The 19493-nt window shown below is 46.5% G+C and overlaps 1 protein-coding gene across 2 annotated transcripts; it reads left to right on the top strand.

Moving 5' to 3' along the window:
• Positions 1–315: 315 nt before the first annotated feature.
• On the top strand, positions 316–15189 carry Ddx18 (DEAD-box helicase 18). Of its 2 annotated transcripts, none has more exons than XM_052736762.1 (13): positions 316–497; positions 2159–2440; positions 3955–4065; positions 6609–6744; positions 7063–7163; positions 7256–7570; positions 8831–8970; positions 9754–9915; positions 10583–10735; positions 11742–11855; positions 13424–13480; positions 13740–13917; positions 14889–15189. In XM_052736762.1, the coding sequence occupies exons 1-13, from the start codon at positions 413–415 to the stop codon at positions 15029–15031; spliced, it is 1977 nt and encodes a 658-aa protein (XP_052592722.1). In that variant the 5' UTR covers positions 316–412; the 3' UTR covers positions 15032–15189. The 2 variants fall into 2 exon arrangements, with proteins under 2 accessions (XP_052592722.1, XP_052592721.1); XM_052736761.1 differs by having other exon boundaries at positions 318–497; positions 2156–2440.
• The last annotated feature ends 4304 nt before the right edge of the window (positions 15190–19493 follow it).

The following is a 19493-nucleotide window of genomic DNA, read 5'->3' as shown; positions in this document are numbered from 1 at the left end:
GTGAGTTCGAGGCCTGCCTGGTCTACAGAGCGAGTTCCAGGACAGCCAAAGCTTTTGCACAGAGAAACCCTGTCTTGAAAAACAAAACAGCAGTGAAGGGAACAGAATCTGAGCCACGATAAATTCTGTCTTCCAATCGGCCGGTTTTGTTCAGTTCTGGAAAACTCGAACTGCCTTTGTACCGTCGCGCGCCATCCCAGGCGAGCACGTTCACAATGCGTCCTCCACTCCCTCAGGAGGCGCTGCGCGGAACTCTGTCTCCAAAGAGCCCCCTAGCGCGCGCCGGGAACCGTTTCCGCCCAGAAGCATTTCCGCCCCGCGGGTCGGCAGGGTCCCGCGACACACACTTCCGTGTTCCAACTGCGCACGTGCACCCGCTGCTCCGCGCAGCCTGCTCGTGCGGCCGGGCAACATGTCGCACTTACAGATGAAACTCCTGCGCAAGAAGATCGAGAAGCGGAACGTCAAGCTGCGGCAGCGAAACCTGAAGCTGCAAGGTGAGCTCTGCTGAACCCCGCGGTGGCGAACGACATCGGGAACCCCGAAACTCCGCCGTGCGCCGGGCAGCTTCCGGCGGGCGCCTGGGACGCACGGCACGGGCAGGCCGCCTGGGTCTCAGCCCCCCGTGGTTTTGGTCCCAGACTTTGCCAGCGTGGGTTTCTTGGTTCAGGATCGGAGCAGGAGGCCTGGGTTTGGTTCCCAGGCTTCCGTTGGCTGGGCATACAACAAAACTTATGTATCAGCCTTCATCTTAGAGTCCCCCATCATAGAACTTTATAGATCTAGGTATTAGACATTTCCATTCCTTTTATTTAATTGCTGGATCTCATCTCTCGCCCGAGCTTAGGAATTTTTTTTCTCGGCTCTTTACCATCAGTGATACTGCTTTCCCCAACGCATTCCCAACTGCTGTCTTCTGCCGTCTGTCCAAGCGGGTTCTCCTCATTCCTGCAGCAATCCTCATCACATGTTAAGCACAGAACCCTCCCCGTGTTCTTGTCCTGCCCAACTTAGTTTGTAAATCCCTTAACGTCTTGTTTTTCTGCACAGCGACGTAAATGAAAAGTTGACACAAATGTCACCTTTGCTGTTGCAGTTTCTGTAGCTTGTTAAGGTTACCTGTAAGATATAAATCAGTGGTCCCCAACCTTCCTACTGTTATGGTGACCCCCGCCCATAAAATTATTTCGTTGCTTCTTCATAACTAATTTTGCCCCTGTTACGGATCGTAATGTAAATATCAGATATGCGACCCTGTGGAGTGCTGGTGCTTATTTTCACATCCCACATAATATGCAACGGGTAGTAATTGAAAGAAAACCTGGGCGGAGGGGGGGGGCGTGGATTTAAGGCAAGTTCCTTCATTTAGTTCCTGTAGAATAATTAACACTAATTAGTAGCTACCTGATGTGGGTAATGTAAACTCCTTTTTCTATGAACAGGGAAACTTTGTAAAGATAGTTTGGAGCTTTAATAGGGTAAATAAGTAGTTTTCATTAACTGAATTTTCAGTTCACCAAAGTCTAGAAAAGTTGGATTTGAATGATGTGAAATTATATAAGCAATAGTTGTGGGAGTATGAAATAAATGTCATTCAATTATGTTTATCAAATACTTAATGTCAGAAATATGTCTTCTCCTTGCTGCTTTTTAACGCCATTGACTTAATTATGTGACATGTGACATTGTTGGCATTTTCCTCTATAGCCTTAAATAGATAAGGTTTTCGTTTTGTTTTTGTTTTTTCTTTCTTTCTTCTTTTGGTTTTTCAGGGTTTCTCTGGATCCCTGACTGGCTGTACAAAGCTGGAACTGCTTTGTAGACCAGGCTAGCCTCAAACTCAAAAAGATCTATCTTCCCATGCCTCCCGAGTGCTGGAATTACAGGCATGCACCACATTGTCGGATGAGATAAGCTCTTTTGAAGTTAAAATAAAGCAACTTTACTTTTCTGATACTTTTTTCTTAAAAAAAAAAAAAGGGGGGGTGCCTTTTCTATAATAGAGCATGAACAGGTGGTTTTCCACAGTGAACATAGAAGGAAAACTAAATGGTTGGAATTCCCAAAACCATGGAATTTCTCCCTGGAAGGTCGATGTTATAGGTAAGCTTCCTCTTCCGTGTTACAATGTAATAAGTTCAGTGTTTTTTAACAGAAGCATCAGACACGAGCCTGTCAGAGCCTCAAAACAGAGATGGGCCTAAAGTCAGAGTCGGAAAAGTTAAGAAAGCCATGAAACATTCTGTGAATGTGGGCTCAGCAGAAGCACAAAGTGGAGGCATGCTTGAAGAGACAGTGCAAAACTCGAAAGCTAAAAGATCACCCCAAAAGCCTACCACTTTAACCAATGGGGAAACAGCAGCAACGCCTTCTCCTGATTCAGAACCAAAAAAGAAAAAGAAGAAGAAAAAGAGGAAAATGGCAAATGATGCTGGGCCTGGTAGGTTTGTTTTCTTTGACTGTCGGTCACTCAGGTAGCTTTTCAGCTGTTCACGTCCCTCCATTGTGTGTGTGTACAGCATCCCCTGTGTACGCCAGCATATGAGAGACTAGTCTGGCAGCTGGAAGACACGTTTACTAAAATGTGGGGATTCAGGGAAGTGAGTTTTAACTTTCCCCTAAATTTGTGTTGTGTTTTTACATTCACTAACCTTGGAAAAGTTCACCTTTGGTAATAATTTCTTTAGAGTTAATACTGTACTGAGGAGTCGGGGGAGCAGTTAGTTGGGCTTTTTAAGTAAGCTGAATATGCCGTGGCATAGTGCTTGCATTGTGCATGTTTCAGAGTTTCAGAACTTTAATTAGCACTGTATGGATCTGGCCTGGTGATGGCAAGTATCTGGGCTTTTTTGTGTGAAGGTACTTGATAATTTTATAAGGTACCCCTTTTTTACTTGTCTTTTGCCCATGTATTTTCTGTAACGCCCTCCCTCATAAGGAGACTTCCTTGCAGAGCATATAAAATATCATGTAGGAAAATTGTGAATAAATAAAAAACTTATTTCCAGTGAGCAGAAAGTACAGGGCAGTGTTTGAAGAGCAGGAGGAAGGAAGGGGATAGTAAATTCTGGTGAAGGGATGAATGAGCCACTTGTTGAGATGTGAACAAATTGGGGTAGGGTGAGCCAGGTCAGCAACCTCTCCCAGCTCAGTGAACCCAGTGTGCAGAGTCCCGGGTAGAATCTACTAGAAAGGTAGATTGGGACCATCCTGTGAAAGTCGAATACAGAAGTGAGAAGCTGGAAAGCTCTGCCTTTCCTCCTCCACTAAAACAACTTCCCAGCAATCCAGTTTCAGTCACCCAGCTAAGGAATCCTTGCCCTTGCTTCAGTCTTAACTGTCTGGAACAGGAACAGCCCCGAGCTTTTAGTGTTCATCTTCAAAGCAGAAGTGACTTGCAGACATGTAATGGCAAGAAGAGAAAATATTGGTGTTTGTATGAATTTAATTTAAAATTGCTTTAATTGAAATGAGCTGCTTTCCTCGTGAAGTATGAGCTGTCCTGATATTAGTTAGTGGAACTTAAATTTTTTTATTTTATTTTATTTTATTTATTTATTTTAGTTTTTCGAGATGGTTTCTCTGTGTAGTTTTGCTGCCTGTCCTGGATCTCGCTCTGTAAACCAGGCTGGCCTCAAACTCACAGAGATCCGCCTGCCTCTACCTCCTGAGTGCTGGGATTAAAGACGTGCGCCACCGGCTTAAATTCTTTTTAAGGATAGTGTAATCCTTTAAGAAACTTTAAAACATTTGTTTTGTTTGCAAGTCATTTGTACCCCAAAATTTTAAACATTGAACAAGTGTCTTCCTGAAAAAGGTTTCTAACAAATAAATGTGGAATAATGTTAAACTTTGAAAAATATTTCTCTACATTACAGATCTTTGGTTTTCATTTGTTATTTTAATAAAGGGGGTTTATTGTTTACTTTTTATTTGTTTGTTTTTTAAACCAAGACACCAAAAAACCGAAAACCGAAGAAAGCATTGGGGCTCACGAGGAAGCAGAAGATGGTGTGGAGGAGCCAGATGACAGGGAGGAGCCCAGCCTGCCCCTCGGACTGACAGGTGGTGACGGCCAGGGACTTTGCTTGCAAGTGTCACTTTTCTCCGTTGCATGATTGAAGGTTCCCGTGTGACTTTTCGTTACCAGGGAAAATGATTGTCGGCAAGCAGTGACTCTTATGTCTTTGTGCTCTTTTCCTTTATCTTCTACTTTGTGGTACCGCGGCACTTTCTCCATCCTTCTTTCTCTTTCTCTGCTTTCCTGATATTTCTATCCTTTCATGTTCTCACAGCTGCTGGGATCCTTAAAGTTCAAGAATTTAGATTGGAATTTAGTGTTCCAGTCAGAACTATCTAGTTGTTTGAGCTGTTTGACTTAGGGGATTTTGTTTGCTTGCTTTCTTCCTTGTTAAAATACTGAGGTTGAACCTTTTTTTTTTTTTTGGTTTTTTGTTTGTTTGTTTTTCGAGGCAGGGTTTCTCTGTAGCTTTGGAGCCTGTCCTGGACTAGCTCTGTAGACCAGGCTGGCCTCGAACTCACAGAGATCCACCTGCCTCTGCCTCCCGAGTGCTGGGATTAAAGGCTTGCGCCACCACTGCCCAGTGGTTGGACCATTTTAATGCTTAATCAAGATTGCTAAAGTGAGCTGGTGGTATAGTACTAAACAGTCTACAGAGAAAAGAGAAAAACAGGCAAGTTATAGAGGTGGTTCTCAGCCTGGACAATTTCTCACCCCAAGTCAAGCAACTAACTCTTCTGGTTTACCCAGAAATGTCCAGAATTAGCACCAAAAGTTCTACATTCCCAGAGTGACTAGACAGTCTGCTGACATCTAGTGTGGAGGTCGGGTTCCACACAGCATCAGGATACATAGGATAGCACCTCACCCAGCGTACACAAGGTCCAGAATTCCTAAACTCAAAAGGAGAATTCTCCAGCCCAGTGTCAGTTCAGATGTGGGCTGTATCCCAGTAAACTTGCTAAAGTTGAAGAAACGTGCTCAGAACTCTTGTATTGTTTGTTTGTTTTTGTATCCCAACCATAGTTTCCTCTCCTCTCCTTCCAGTTGCTCCATTCCTACCCCCTCCCCTCTTCTCCCCCACCTCATCCACTCCTCCATTTCTCTTGAGAAAAGGGCAGGCCTCCTGTGTATATCAGTCAGCCATGGCATATCAAGTTGCAGTGAGACTAGGCACCTCCCCTGCTATTAAGGCAACCCAATAGGAGGAAAGGGTCCCAAAAGCAAGCAACAGAGTCAGAGACAGCCCTTGCTCCCTCTATTATGAATCCCACAAGAAGACCATGCAACATATGTGCAGAGAGCCTATGTCAGTCCCATGCGGACTCCCTGGTTGGTAATTCAGTCTCTGTGAGCCCCTATGAGCCCAGGTTTGTTAATTTTTTTTTTTTTAGGTTTTCTCATGGTGTCCTTGAACCCACTGACTCCTACAGTCCTTCCCCCAACCCTCCTGACGTTTGGCTGGGGTCTCTGCATCTGTTTCCATCAGTTGCTGGGGGAAGCCTCTGATGACAGTTGGGCCAGGTGCCAGCCGATGAGGATGGCAGATATCATTAGAAATCATTCCATTGGCAGCACACATACGCACACGCTGCCAGTTGTGTTTAGTTCTATCCTAAGTCTCTGGGCTGTCCAACCTCTGGTTCCTGGCGCTCCCGGCAAAGTCGGGTGAGCTCCCTCTCATGGCATGGGTCTGAGGATGAACCAGTCATTGGTTGGCCGCTCCCACAGTTTCTGTGCCACCTTTACCTCAGCACATCTTGTAGGCAGAACAAATTGTAGGTCGAAGGTTCAGGTTCTATATCCCTCATTGCTAGGAGTCTTATGCTCAGAACTCTTATTTGGCCTCCAGTTGGAAGAAAAAATCATCCAACAAAGCCTATTTTTAGAAACTATTACATCCCTATTAATTTATCAAATGCCACACTGAAAATGCAAGTCAAGGTTTGGTTGTGGGTGTATTTTCCCACAACCGGAAGGAAGAAGGCCTGGAGGTGACCATCAGTCACAAATAAGGACCACCATTACTGCCAAGCCAAGAAGCCACAGCTGAGGTCAGGGCATGGCTGAGTATGTGGGTCATGGGAGCGCTCTGGTGCCCTGACTACAAAGAGCCACAGGATGCTGTCGCTTTCTCGGTATCTTGTTGGAGTCAGGTTGTCTCCTTTTTTGTTTTGTTTTAGCCTTCAGTTTTTATTACGTTTAATTTATTTATTTTCTATGTCTATGGTACTTTGCCAGCATGTGTGTATTGCACCATGTATGCCTGGTGCCCATGAAGGTTAGAAGTCCTTTTACTCCTGAGACAGGAATTATGGATGGTTAAGAGCCACTGTGGGAGCTGAACCACACCCAGGTCCTCTGCAATGGCAGCAAGTGCTCTTAACCACTGAGCCCTCTCTCCAGCCCCAATATTTACACTGTCATTTCTCTGTGGACTCTTCTCATTATTACCTGTTAGCAGTGATTGAGCATTAGTCCCTTCTTGCTGTAAGATACTCTTAAGAACCGGCATGGATTTAGGCGGCTGTGGCAGCATTCACTCAGAACAGAGCAGCCTTCTGACAGTGACCAATCCTCCACTTAGGTGCTTTTGAAGACACTTCATTTGCTTCCTTGTCGAACCTCGTCAATGAAAACACTCTGAAGGCTATAGAAGAAATGGGCTTCAAGCGCATGACCGAGATCCAACATAAAAGTATCAGGCCACTTCTGGAAGGCAGGTATGGTGGACACTGATACTGGGACCCTCCTGTCTACTCTCGAGACTGGAGTTGTAAAAGAACTATGTGTATGTTCCCGCTGATTTTGTTCTCTGTATAGATTCATGCCTGACTGTGTTAAAGGCGTAGGTTATTTACTAGTGTTTGAAGAAAATTGTAGCAGTCTTTCTTTGTGGGTTAGGTGCATGCCGAGGTGGCTAGGCAGGGACCGTGTTTTGGGATTCTCACTTAGTGCCTAGAACATGCTCCTTGCTGTGGGGGTGTTGAGTGTGCATCTGCATGACTTGAATGAGTGTCCTTCTCTTCTGCCATGCTAAGGGATCTTCTGGCAGCTGCGAAAACAGGCAGCGGCAAAACCCTTGCTTTCCTCATCCCTGTGATCGAGCTCATTGTCAAGTTGAAGTTCATGCCCAGGAATGGTAAGTGTCTCTGTCTTTCTGCTGTCACTTAATAGGAGGTGAGCCTCATAAGGACTTGTGGAGACGGCCTTCTGTCGCCTTTTGCCTTTTAGGAACAGGAGTCCTGATTCTCTCCCCTACCAGAGAACTGGCCATGCAGACCTTCGGTGTTCTGAAGGAACTGATGACACACCATGTTCACACGTATGGGCTAATCATGGGTGGCAGTAACAGGTCTGCTGAAGCGCAGAAGCTTGTCAATGGCATCAACATCATCGTGGCCACCCCAGGCCGGCTCCTAGACCACATGCAGAATACTCCAGGGTTTATGTACAAGAACCTCCAGTGTCTGGTTATTGATGAGGCTGATCGAATCTTGGATGTTGGGTTTGAGGAAGAATTAAAGCAAATTATTAAACTTTTGCCAGGTAAGTAGGCGGCATTTGCATGGGGCTCACGGAGTTGTTAGGTGTCCATGTTGGAGATCTTGTAGGACAAGGACTGTTTTAATACCGGAATTTTACTGTGGCTCTAAGATTCCTTGTAGGAGTTGAGCTGTTGGGCTGAGTCCCTCCTCTGTTGTGCCTGTTCTTATCTCCATGGAGGCAGTCTTTCTTTCTGTGTTCTATTCATGGCAGAAGTCTTTCTTCATGATAAATTGCTTCTGTTTATAAGAAAGCCATGATCCTGTACCTTGTTGTACAGTGCTGTACAGAAATATATAATTGACAGAAGAAACCTGATGTAATTAACTGGACATGGAAGCAAGAGTTCAAGGTCATCCCTGAGACCTTGACTCTAGACAGTTTGACCCCAGAGCTACGTGAGACCCTAACTCAAAAAAAATAAATTAGGGCCTAGAGAGATAGCTCAGCAGAGGACCCAAGCTTGGTTCCCATCACCCACACCACATGGCCACCACTTGTAACTCTAGCTCCCAGGGAATCTAACCCTCTGGCTTCTGAGGGCACTTTATTTACTACATAGACACACAAACACATAATTAAAAATAGTAAGTAGACCATTCAAGTTAAAATCTGTAGTTTTTGTTACTCTAATGTGTGTAGCCCTTGAAAATCATAACCGCAAGCAAGATGATAGGCATGTCCTCCAACTCAGAAATCATGCATGCCCATTTGCAGTTCCCCACCCCCACACAAGTAACTTCCGTTTCAACTGTTAACCAGCTTTCTCTCTCCTTGTACATGAGCCTACGTTTTCTGAAGTGTGTAGGTGTAGTGGGGCGGGCAGTATGTACTTCTCTTTTACCATGCAACTTATTTGAGATTTTCGGGTGCTGCATTGTGAGTACAGTACGCTTATTCATTCAGCTGTTGACAGGTGTGTGTGCTCTCTGCAGCTGCTGACATTTCCTATACATGTTCACTACAAGTTGTTGTGAGGTTCTTTGGCTCCTTTTCTCATGAATATCTTCAAGAAGGCATTGATGGGAGCTGGTGAAGCTTTAACTACCCACCACTTGGGTTTCCTTTGCTTAGGATGGATTTGTCCGTTTCGCCTAAGTTACCATGTTTGTAGACCTAGAATTCACAGTATCACCTTTTTACTCTGATATCTGGAGAATCCACACCAATAGCATAGCCCCTCCTCCTGGAATTTCTGCTTGACGTGTAATCATGAAGTGATTGTGATATTCTTCGGAAGGTTTGGTTATTGTGTCTTTTCAGTACGCAGGCAAACTATGCTCTTTTCTGCCACACAAACTCGAAAAGTTGAAGACTTGGCAAGAATTTCTCTGAAAAAAGAGCCATTGTATGTGGGTGTTGATGACGATAAAGAGGTTGCCACGGTGGATGGGCTTGAGCAGGTATTGTTTATAAGTAGCTTATACATATTAAAAAGTAAATAAGGAAAGCCATAGGGTCTTACTTGGTGTTTTCTTGTGCTTGTTCAGAATGATCCACAGAGCAAATGGATTGATGGACATAAGTCAGAGCAATAGACATGTGAACTCGATGGTCCAGCCAGTGTCTGTCTGTTCTGTTGATGCTGCTTTTTGTGGGGGAAGCATTATCAGTCGCTGCTGATTTGAAATGCAGCTAGAACTTGGTTTTAGTAATCTCTGTAACATAAAGTGCCAGAGAGTTGGGTGATAGAGAGGACACTGGCTTGGGGGCGCAGGCACATTGCTGTGCAAGGTAGAGAAGAGGTGTTGGGTCTGAGTTCAAGAAAAACAAGTTTCATCTTGAGAAAGTGTGTGTGTTTGAGAGAGTGCATGCATGCATGTGATGTCAGGTGTCTTCCTGATGACTCGCCATTTGAATACTGAGGAGAGTCTAATTTGAACCCAGGGCCTACATACTTAGTTAATCTAGCTAGCCAGGTGGCCCCACGAATCCCATCTCCTGAGCACTGGGATTACATGGTGGCTGCCACACTTACCCAGCATTCACCTTTACCTGCTGAGCTGTCTTCGTAGCCCCAAGGTAAAGTTTGGATGAGTAAACAGTTCCATGTAATTGGAGTTGATATCGTCCTTACATGTGGCAGAAAGGCCCTGCAGTATATTACTGTGTTCAGACACATTTTTTTGCTTAATGAAGCTAAAAAAATGCCTTTGTGAGTAATCTATTCACTTGTACCATTTCAGGGATATGTTGTGTGTCCCTCTGAGAAGAGGTTCCTTCTGCTCTTCACATTCCTTAAGAAGAACCGGAAGAAGAAAGTGATGGTCTTCTTTTCATCATGTATGTCTGTGAAGTACCACTATGAGCTACTGAACTACATTGACCTGCCTGTCTTGGCCATCCATGTAAGTGGTGGCGATGAGCTTGTTGGGAAGGGGTAAGCCTGTGAATGAAGTTCTGTGCATTTTGGGATTGGAGGTATTACTTACTCCCTTTGAACATAGGTTTGAATGGTTTATCTCCCAGCTGATATCAGTGTGCATGGGGAGGGGACAAGGATCTGAGAGCAGCTGTGATTACTTGAAGAAGATTGGACAGTGGGAGGGGCTCACAAGGCTCCACCCCTCCCTGAGGATCTACAGGAAGCTATGGTTGTTAGACATTTCTTCAGTGGTGTAGCACGGGTTGGTGCCCATGTGCCTGCAAGCACCCCTCACCTGTGATCCTGTAAGCTCATCAGATCACACACAGACATGGAGGGAGAAGGGCATGAACTGGGAAGAGGAAAGAATCTGCAGGAAAGGGTGATGGGGTCAGTGTGAGCGGAATATATGATAGGTCACACGAAACTGTCATAACTAGACACGTGCAATAAAAATCTTAAGAAGAAAGTACTAAAAAAGGAATGAGAGACACCCGTCCTCTCAAGGGCTTGGGGTTCATTTGGGCATGTAGGGCCTGGGCCAGAGTAAGCTTGAGCTAAAGTGTAGCAGCTCCACAGTTGACTGGTTCTCCATTCTCCTCTCAGAAACAACTTGAATGGGTTTGTGCTCTTGTTGCTTTTGAATCTAGGGAAGGCAAAAGCAGAATAAGCGAACAACCACGTTCTTCCAATTCTGCAATGCAGATTCAGGGATACTGCTGTGCACAGATGTGGCCGCCAGAGGGCTGGACATCCCGGAAGTGGACTGGATTGTTCAGTATGACCCTCCCGATGACCCCAAGGTAACAGGTGTCTTCAGAATGGATCTATGTGGAGGAGTGCGCTTGCTGTCTACAGAGGCATGTCCTCTCATGTCCATGATGCTTCCCTGTACGGAACAGCCGCTCCGTCACATGGAGGGTATTACTGGTGTTGACAGGTGTCAGGGACCTCGTGGGGCCAAAAGGGGTATGCGAAGAGGTTTGAGGGGTGTCTGTGACTTTGGGTTAGGAATGTGAGATCCTTGGACTGTTGTGTCCAACTAGTATCAGAAGGAAATGGCAATTGTATAAGGAAGTAGATAAAAGTCAGTAATGTTTGTAGTAGTTAAGTACCCATGTAAAGGCCAGGCCTGGTAGAGCACATCTGAAACCCTAGGAAGTAGATAAAAGTCAGTGTTTGTAGTAGATAAGTATCCCTGTAAAGACCAGGCCTGGTAGAGCACATCTGTAACCCCAGCAGTGGCAGGAGGAAGGAAGAGGACGGAGACAAATGGGATCTGGGGGCTTGTGCAGCTACCTCACTGAAACAGCAAGCTCCAGGTTCAGTGAGAGATCCTGCCTCAAAAAACAAGGTGGAGAACAACAGAGTAAGACACTTGGCCTGCACCTCTGACTTCCACACATGCGTGCATACACCATGCACAAAAGGAGTCCTTTTAATCAGCAGTGAGTTATAGTAAATTGTCAGCTAGCTTTGAAACATCATTTTCATAGGTTACTTTGAAGATGAACTACACCTAATAGTTATCTTACTGGGTCAGTGTTGATGTGACTGGCTTTGAGGCTTCTATTACGTTTGTTGGTATGGCTGATGTGTGCAGCCTCTCTTGCCTTGGTGTTTGGCCCTGTTGAGGGGTGGTGTCTGCAGAGGGAATGCTGGCCCAATGTTAGCAGGGGTGGTGAAGTTGGCCCTGCCCTGTGATTGGTGCAGGGGTGCTGGCGTGCTTCCTTCCATCACAGGACACAGTGAAAATGCTGGTTGTGGACTCATGAAGAGTCATAACCCAGCTTTCTTGCCTTGCCACAGGAATACATTCATCGTGTGGGTAGAACGGCCAGGGGCCTGAATGGGAGAGGGCACGCGCTGCTCATCCTACGCCCTGAAGAGTTGGGTTTCCTTCGTTACCTGAAGCAATCCAAGGTAAGGGCCTTTGTTTGGAGAGTCTTAAGTTGGGAGGAAGTTCCTCTTGCTATGAGGCTTCTTCTCAGGTACCGTCTCTATAGAGTAGGGGTTAGCTGCAATTGAGGTGGTGCCGCAGGGCACTGGGTGAGATGATACGTGCTCCTGGCCCAGGAGGCATTGACAGGAGTGAGCCGGAGCTCAGTCCCCAGCTCTGTTTCCTCTGCCTGATGGAGCTCTGCAGCCCTGGTCAGCCCTGGTCAGCTCCACCCACTCCCCAGCATCCCTGCAGTTCATTGTGCAGATCTTTTAGAAGAGCATCAGATCTGTGCTCTCCTGTGCCAGCCTCCTCCCTCCCTCCCTCCCTCTTTCCAACACATTCTGGTCCTTGTGCTCCCAAGTCTCCCTCTGCAGCTCTGCTTTATCCCTCAACTCAGCCTCCTGCCATTCTCTTCAGGGCTGACCACCGCCACTGGCTCTGCCTCCTCAGTCTGCCTCTTTAGGAAAGTGGTCTGTATATTTTCTGGTCACCATCTCCTCAATCCCCAGCCTGCCTGGCTTTGCCCTTATCCCAGCTTGCCAGGACAGAATGCGTCCAGACTGCATTTGGCCTGCTTCTTGATGGACCTAGTGGGTACGTGGCAGGCCTGCTTGTCCCTGACACTGGCACCGTGACACCCTCCTGGCAGTCCTACCACGTGGATTTTCCCTTTCCTACAATACGGCACAGTTCCCTGAAGTTGCCCTGAGGCCTCTGCACCCTCGCCAGCTGCTCTTCCTGGATCTCTCAGAACACCAGTTTCAGCACATTGTCTAACCTCTAACCTTCTGTGCTCCCAGCACACAAATGCACCTTGACAGGTTGCTCCATCACTTACCTGCGTTCTCTGTAGGACTACAAGCATGCTCTCTGAGGGGAGGGCGGGAGCCAGCCCTTATAGACCTATTTTCTTCCCCAATCTATAGCATAAACACAGGTTCTGAGCTTTCCCAGTTAAGTAAGAGATAATAAGTGATGAATCCTTGGGGGAGTTGGAGTCATCCAAGCATGGGCTTGGTGTCATGCACCAGACACAAGGCAGAGTGGTATTGAGGCCCCTCTCCTGGTATAGAGAAAAAGAGGTAGTCCTCTCTGGCATGGATTACACACCTATAATCCCGCAATCAAGACGCAGAGGCAGAAGGATCTCAGCAGCTTCAAGACCAGCCAGGACTACGTAGTGAAACCCTGTTAGGAAAAAGGAAAATGTAGGTAGTCGTTTATCACCCTGAAGGTCAGGGTCTGGGAGCTCCTGGGGAAGAGCCTTAGCAGCCACTGGCCTCTGCTCATCTTCCCTCAGCTTTTGAGGAGGGAAGAAATGCAGGGTTTCCACACAGGATTCGTGCAGTCTCAGCAGGGCAGAGATGGAACGCCGTAATGACAGGAGGCAGCAAGCAGCGAATCACAGTCCGTCCTGGGGGTTCCACAAGCCCAGGCATCTGTCTTCAGAACCAGAACTGTCCCTGCTGTTGCTGCTTATGGGACACTTCACCCTTCATGCAGCTAAAACTGAGTGCCTCTTACTGATATGTGAACTTGGTTTCTCTAGGTTCCATTGAATCAGTTTGACTTTTCCTGGTCTAAAGTTTCTGACATTCAGTCTCAGGTATGCTTTTGTTTTTTTCCGTTGTCTTCTGGGGAAGAGATCACCTGTCTGTCCCAGTACTGCCTTACTCTCCCAAGCAGTCACTCTCCCAAGCTCCCTCCCACTTGGGAATGATGCTGGCTTGCACTATGGGGTCCTTAAGGTTTCCTTCTGCCTGGTTTCCCAAGAGTTCAAAGCCAGATCAGGTGTACTAGGATGAGTGTTTTTATAGGATAACTATTCTGATAATTGAGGTCTGCCTGTTTTCCTTCTGTTTCAGCTGGAAAAGCTGATTGAAAAGAACTACTTTCTCCATAAGTCTGCACAGGAAGCATACAAGTCCTACATTCGAGCGTATGACTCGCACTCCCTCAAGCAGATCTTTAATGTGAACAACTTAAATTTGCCTCAGGTCGCTCTGTCTTTTGGTTTTAAGGTCCCTCCTTTCGTGGATCTGAGTATCCTTTTCTTTGTTATTACATTGTGCTGCAATTAAGGGCCTTAGTGGGGCTGTTGGGACTTAGCAGTGAGTTGGAACAGCTGCCAGCCAAAGGCTCTGAGTTTATCCTAGCCCATGTTTGTCTGTCTGCAGTAGCATAGGACATGGGACTAGGAAGAGGGTCGGCAAGGACTTGTCACCGAGGTGGGAATTACCAGAATAAGGCAGCTCAGGATTTAAGTCTGTAAAGTACTAAGGATGGCATGGTGGATAAAAGCATTTTCCCAGCAAGCCTGGCAACCCATGTTTGATTCCCAGGACCCACAGTGGACGGAGAGAACCAAACATCTCAAAGTTATGACACACTACATCCATACACACAGAATAATATTCGAGAGAGAGAGAAGGGGAGGGAGAGAGAGAGAAACACGACTGTCAGTGAAAGGCAGGTAGTTGTGTCTTCTGAGTAGAAGCAGAGAGATGGGAAGTAGCAGCTGAAGAGAGTGGATAAGAGCTTTCAGAGTTCCCAGCCTCATTAGCCGTCGGAGGGTTATTTATCTACAAGGAAATGGGAAGGCTGGTACAGAAAACAAACCTAAGCCTTGCTCCCGATAAAGGTAAAAGGAACTTCCCAGTTAGTTCTATTGCAGGCTGTGTGTGTGTGTGTGTGTGTGTGTGTGTGTGTGTGTGTGTGTGTGTATTGACTCGCTATTTTCAGAAGAAAGAACCAGATATGAAGAAGACTACTTTGAATGCTGCTGTAGTAACTCTGAGGGAATTCCAGGACGGATTGGTTAAAGTCATTCCTGTTCATTTTGGTGTACAAGCTTATTGTCCCTCCTGGTCTCCTGCAGGTTCCTTGTTCAGCCTTAGGCCCCACGTCTCCGTTTGTCTAGCAGAGACTGGCACAGGGGTGGTGCTGGGCATGTTGGGGTTTTCTCTAATGTAGCTTGTCCCTTGTTGCTTGGCTTCCTTAACATTCACCTGTAGACGTGAGCAGCCATGATGGCAAGCTTAAAAAGAGAGGAGGTGGTGGTAGATTCGGCTACCAGAAAACAAAGAAAGTGGAGAAGTCCAAGATCTTTAAACACATCAGCAAGAAGACCGCAGACCGTAGGCAGTTCTCCCACTGAAGGGAACGGCTTTCCACCCAGACTGACTTTGCCCTAATTTCCCCTTTCTCTTTAAAAATGAACTTTTTCAATCACCTTTAGGATCTTTCTGCCTTTTATTATGATGATAATATTTTATTTTTAAATACTCCCATAAATAAACCATGTCTTTGTTCTAATGCCTTTTGTACCTTTCCCTTTTGCTATAAGAGGGTCACGGTGATATAACAAAAATAGGCTTGTTTTTTATTTCTTGGACCTTAGCAATAACCTGGAGCCCCTGAAAATGCTGCAGATACAGAAGGGCAAAGACTATTGGGAGGAAATTAATGAACACCTTCAGTGGTGTCTGTCACTGGGGCTGAGAAGGTGACTCAGTGGATAACGTGTCCACTGCACAAATACTAGGACCTGAGTTCAGCATCCACAAAAAGTGCCAGGCACAGCAGTGCATGGAACTCCAATTCTATGGAGCCAGAGACAGGCGGGTCCCGGAGCTTCCTGGCCTGCTGGTCTAGCCAAATGCAATTCCATGTTCAGTGAGAGACCCTGTCTCAACAGTAAGGTGGGAAGCAACTGAGGAAGATATGCCAACGTAACTTCTGACCTCCACATGTTTTGTTTTGTTTTTTTGGTTTTTTTCGAGACAGGGTTTCTCTGTGTAGCTTTGCGCCTTTCCTGGAACTCGCTTTGGAGACCAGGCTGGCCTCGAACTCACAGAGATCCGCCTGCCTCTGCCTCCCGAGTGCTGGGATTAAAGGCGTGCGCCACCACCGCCCGGCCTCTGACCTCCACATGTGCACACATGAACTGGACATAAAAGTGGTACCCTTTTGTATGTTCCTAACTTTTAAATGGTGGGGTTTTTTGGTTGGATGGGTTTTGTTTTGGGGTTTTTTTTGTTTTAATTTTTTTCCAGAACACATAATTGGTCTGGGGAGATGAATAACATGAGTTCAAATCCCCAGAAACTACTTAAAATACAGGCATTGTAGGGCCTGTACAATTCCAGCATCCCTACAGCAAGATGGAAGGAGAAATGGGTAAATCCTTGGACAACTAAGGAGAGTCCACAGAGATGACCACTGAACCACAGTGTAGCCAGTTTTGAAAGTATTTCAGTTAGCTGGGACTACACCAGGTATTTGGGACCCAAGTGTAGCCCAATCATTTGAACAGGAGGCTTTTAAAGGCAAAAAGCACATGCTAGTATCTTGTTCTGCGGCTGGAGGGAGAGGTTTTGCACAAGCAAACAAATTAACAAGCCAAGTTACCTGGGGCATCTTGACCTCAGATTCCTGGAATAGGGTGATTTTCCATGGGATTCTCCATCAAGGAGATCAAATTCTAGTTAAGCCTGAAATGGCCTCAACAAAAATACAAAATGGAGGAACCTCTGCACTGTCTTGCCTTGTCACAACCAGAATCCTGTGTTTAAGAAGGTGGAAGGCAAACACTGACAGCCACGGTTATCCTCTTACCTACACACGAGTGCAATGACAGGCACATGCCTATACACATATCTGTAGGAATAAGAAATGTTTGAATGAAGTGCCCTGACAGGAGAGAGAGAGAAGTCTTTGCTAAGTTACTCGATGGTCTCGCACCTCTCTTGCTGTGAGAGTTGAACTGGGACAGTTTTCCTGTGAGAGCAGGCTGAATTCACAGAGCCTCCTGTCTCTATCTCCTAAGAATGCTAGGATTAAAAGCATGCACGGGGCGGTGGTGGCACACGCCTTTAATCCCAGCACTCGGGAGGCAGAGGCAGGCGGATCTCTGTGAGTTCAAGGCCAGCCTGGGCTACCAAGTGAGTTCCAGGCCAGCACCAAAGCTACACAGAGAAACCCTGGCTGGTAAAACCAATAAATAAGTAAACGCATGCACTGCCTTGTCTGACCACAGAGGTAAAACGCTTGCCAAACCAGAGTTAGGATCCCTGGAACATGTACCAGGTAGACGTAGCAGTCCACCTGTGGTTACCAGTGGCATATTGATGAGCTCTGGACTTGAAAGAAGGCCCTGTGGAATGATTATCAACCTCCGACCTCTGTTCACATACACATGAAAATGAGAAAACGGGTAATGCTCATTTCGATTCTCGACAGCACAACTTGTCGATACAGGGGACGAACCCCAGCCGTCTGAAACTTCATCCTGGACAGTGGGTTAGGTCAGAACCGATTTCCTAAGAGTGCTGTAAACCAAGTCCCTTGAAACGACAGCTGAAAGTGAATAGAGGTCAAATGGAGCAGTGGTTCAGCCAGATCTTAGGAGTCCTTGCACTCCAGAGTGTTTGTGGTGTGGCATTTAACTACAAAGCTCTACTTTGTTGTCATTCTTTGAAATCCAAAATTGCCAGATGCCACTAAATTCTGGCTACTTAGTTTCTTAAGTTCCTAACACCTGGCACTTAATAGTTAAGTCTGCAGGGATCTTTCCTAAATTTTTCTTTTTAATTACGTGTATACATGCCTGTGTGCGTATGAGTGCGGTTACCTTCTTGCAGTCCCTGTAGACCAGACACTGAGATTGTCTTGTCTCACTCCGGGAGGGTTTTCAGCTGATGGCTGGTGGGGCAGGGAACCTGCTGGAGTGGCTGTCATGTAGTTGGGTTTGTAAAGTCTCAGGTCCCTGTGTGTCAGTCTCTTGTTGGACCTTCTCTGCCCTGACCGTCTTCTCTTTTGACACTCACTGTGTAGCTCTGCCTGCTGCTTGCTATGTAGAGCAGGCTAGCCTCACATTTGCATCTACACCTCTGCCTCCTGTGTGCTCATCATGGGCACGAGTACCTGGCACTCTGCTTTGGTCTTGGCCAGTTAAAAGACCAGCACAGGAAATCGTGTTAATATGTGTAGTCATCCACAAACAATTATCCTCAGGAGGCAGATGCCCAGGCTGGCGGGAGGGAAGCAGCTGCATCTTTTTGAATGACTTGTGTGGGAAGAAACATGCTATAGGCCACCTGGGATTGCTCGGTGCTGCCCCTTCAGTCTGTGGGTTGGTATCCACACAGGAGATGAAACGTATTTTTCTTGGCCCTGCGCCTTTTGGAAGGAAGTTCTCCCCTCTTGACTCAGCATCCACGCCTGTGATTTTGAGGAAGGTTTTTGCTTTTAAGTTGCTGTGCAGCATTTAGACTTCCTGTTCAAGTCCTGAAAGGCTGCTAGGGTCTCCTGTGGTAGTTAATAGTGACAGTCAACTTGGTGGGAATTAGAATCACTGTGAAAACATAACTCAGGATGTTCCCAGAAATGCCTAGCTAAGGAGGGAAGGCCCACTCCGAAGGTGACAGCCTAGGCTGCGGTCCTGCGATGCATTAGCATTCACATCTCTGGCCCCAGACAGCAGGTGTCTCATACCGCTCACACTGCCTGCCTTCCCCAACATGGTGGACTGTGCCCTCCAACTCTGAGCCACTGTAAACACTGCAGTGAGTGGTTCCTGCCAGGCATTTTGTTAACACCAGTGGAGAAAGCAACCAATACAACTCCCATCAGGAAAGCAAACAGCTTTCCTGAGACCTGGTCTGAATCAGCCAGTTACATCTGCCCACACTGAATCAGACACAGATTGAAGGGGCGGAAACAAGGATAACCACTTACTCGGGTGCTGAGGCTGCAGCGTTGGGAACAGCTGGTTCCCACTGAGCATCCAGGCAGCAGCTGTACTTGACGTCACACTGGCAGCAAACAGCCGCCCACCCTCCTTCCTAAGTATTTTCCAAGCTGGTTCTCTACAGTCTTTGAGTAGTTTGTCAAACAAGATGGCCCACATCTGTAATCCCAGCACACAGGAAGTAGAAGAAGGAGTTCAGGGCCATCTGCTTCATAGCAAGTTTGAGGCCAACCTGGGCTGCCTGAAATCTCAAAACAACTAAGATAATTTTTTTCCAATTCTCTGTTTTTTATTTAAATTTTAAAAAATTTTAGACAGGATTTCATATAGTCCAGCCTGACACCAAACTGTATAGTCATGGATGATCTTGAACTTCTGATCTTCCTGCCTCCTGGAGTGTTGGGATTATAAGCATGCACCCCACAACTGTTTGCAGTGTTGGTGAATGAACTCAGGGCTTTTGTTGTGCACTGAACCACATCCCCAGCCCCAGGTTCCTTTTTAATCACTCTGGCTTTGTATTCATCCTAAAAGCCCAAAGTTGCAACTCGTATGCTTTCTGTCTGCTGTTTGTGAATTGGTCAGGCTGCTTGCTACATCCCCACTCTGGGACCACAGCTCCTGAGCTCAGGGAAAGGAGTTACTTTCAAGCAGTTGGGTTTTGGAACATCTAGAGCAAGTTTACATCAAAGAAAGAACACGAGGTAAGCTCAGCCTGGAAGAGCTGGCCTGGATCGAAAAGCTTCAAAGGCATTAGGGAGTGGGAACTTTGGATGCTCTGCCTCCATGGGGATTATCATCTGGAGAAGGGCAGAGCAGAGAACATCAGAGCCTCCAGGACAGCAGCTCTCGGATCTTGGAAGAGCTT

This window comes from Peromyscus californicus, unplaced genomic scaffold (assembly GCF_007827085.1).
Source record: "Peromyscus californicus insignis strain IS unplaced genomic scaffold, ASM782708v3 Scaffold_14__1_contigs__length_90479793_seg_2, whole genome shotgun sequence".
Lineage (NCBI taxonomy): Eukaryota > Metazoa > Chordata > Mammalia > Rodentia > Cricetidae > Peromyscus > Peromyscus californicus.
The sequence above is the reverse complement of the archived record's forward strand: the minus strand, read 5'-3'. Positions and strand labels throughout refer to the sequence as shown.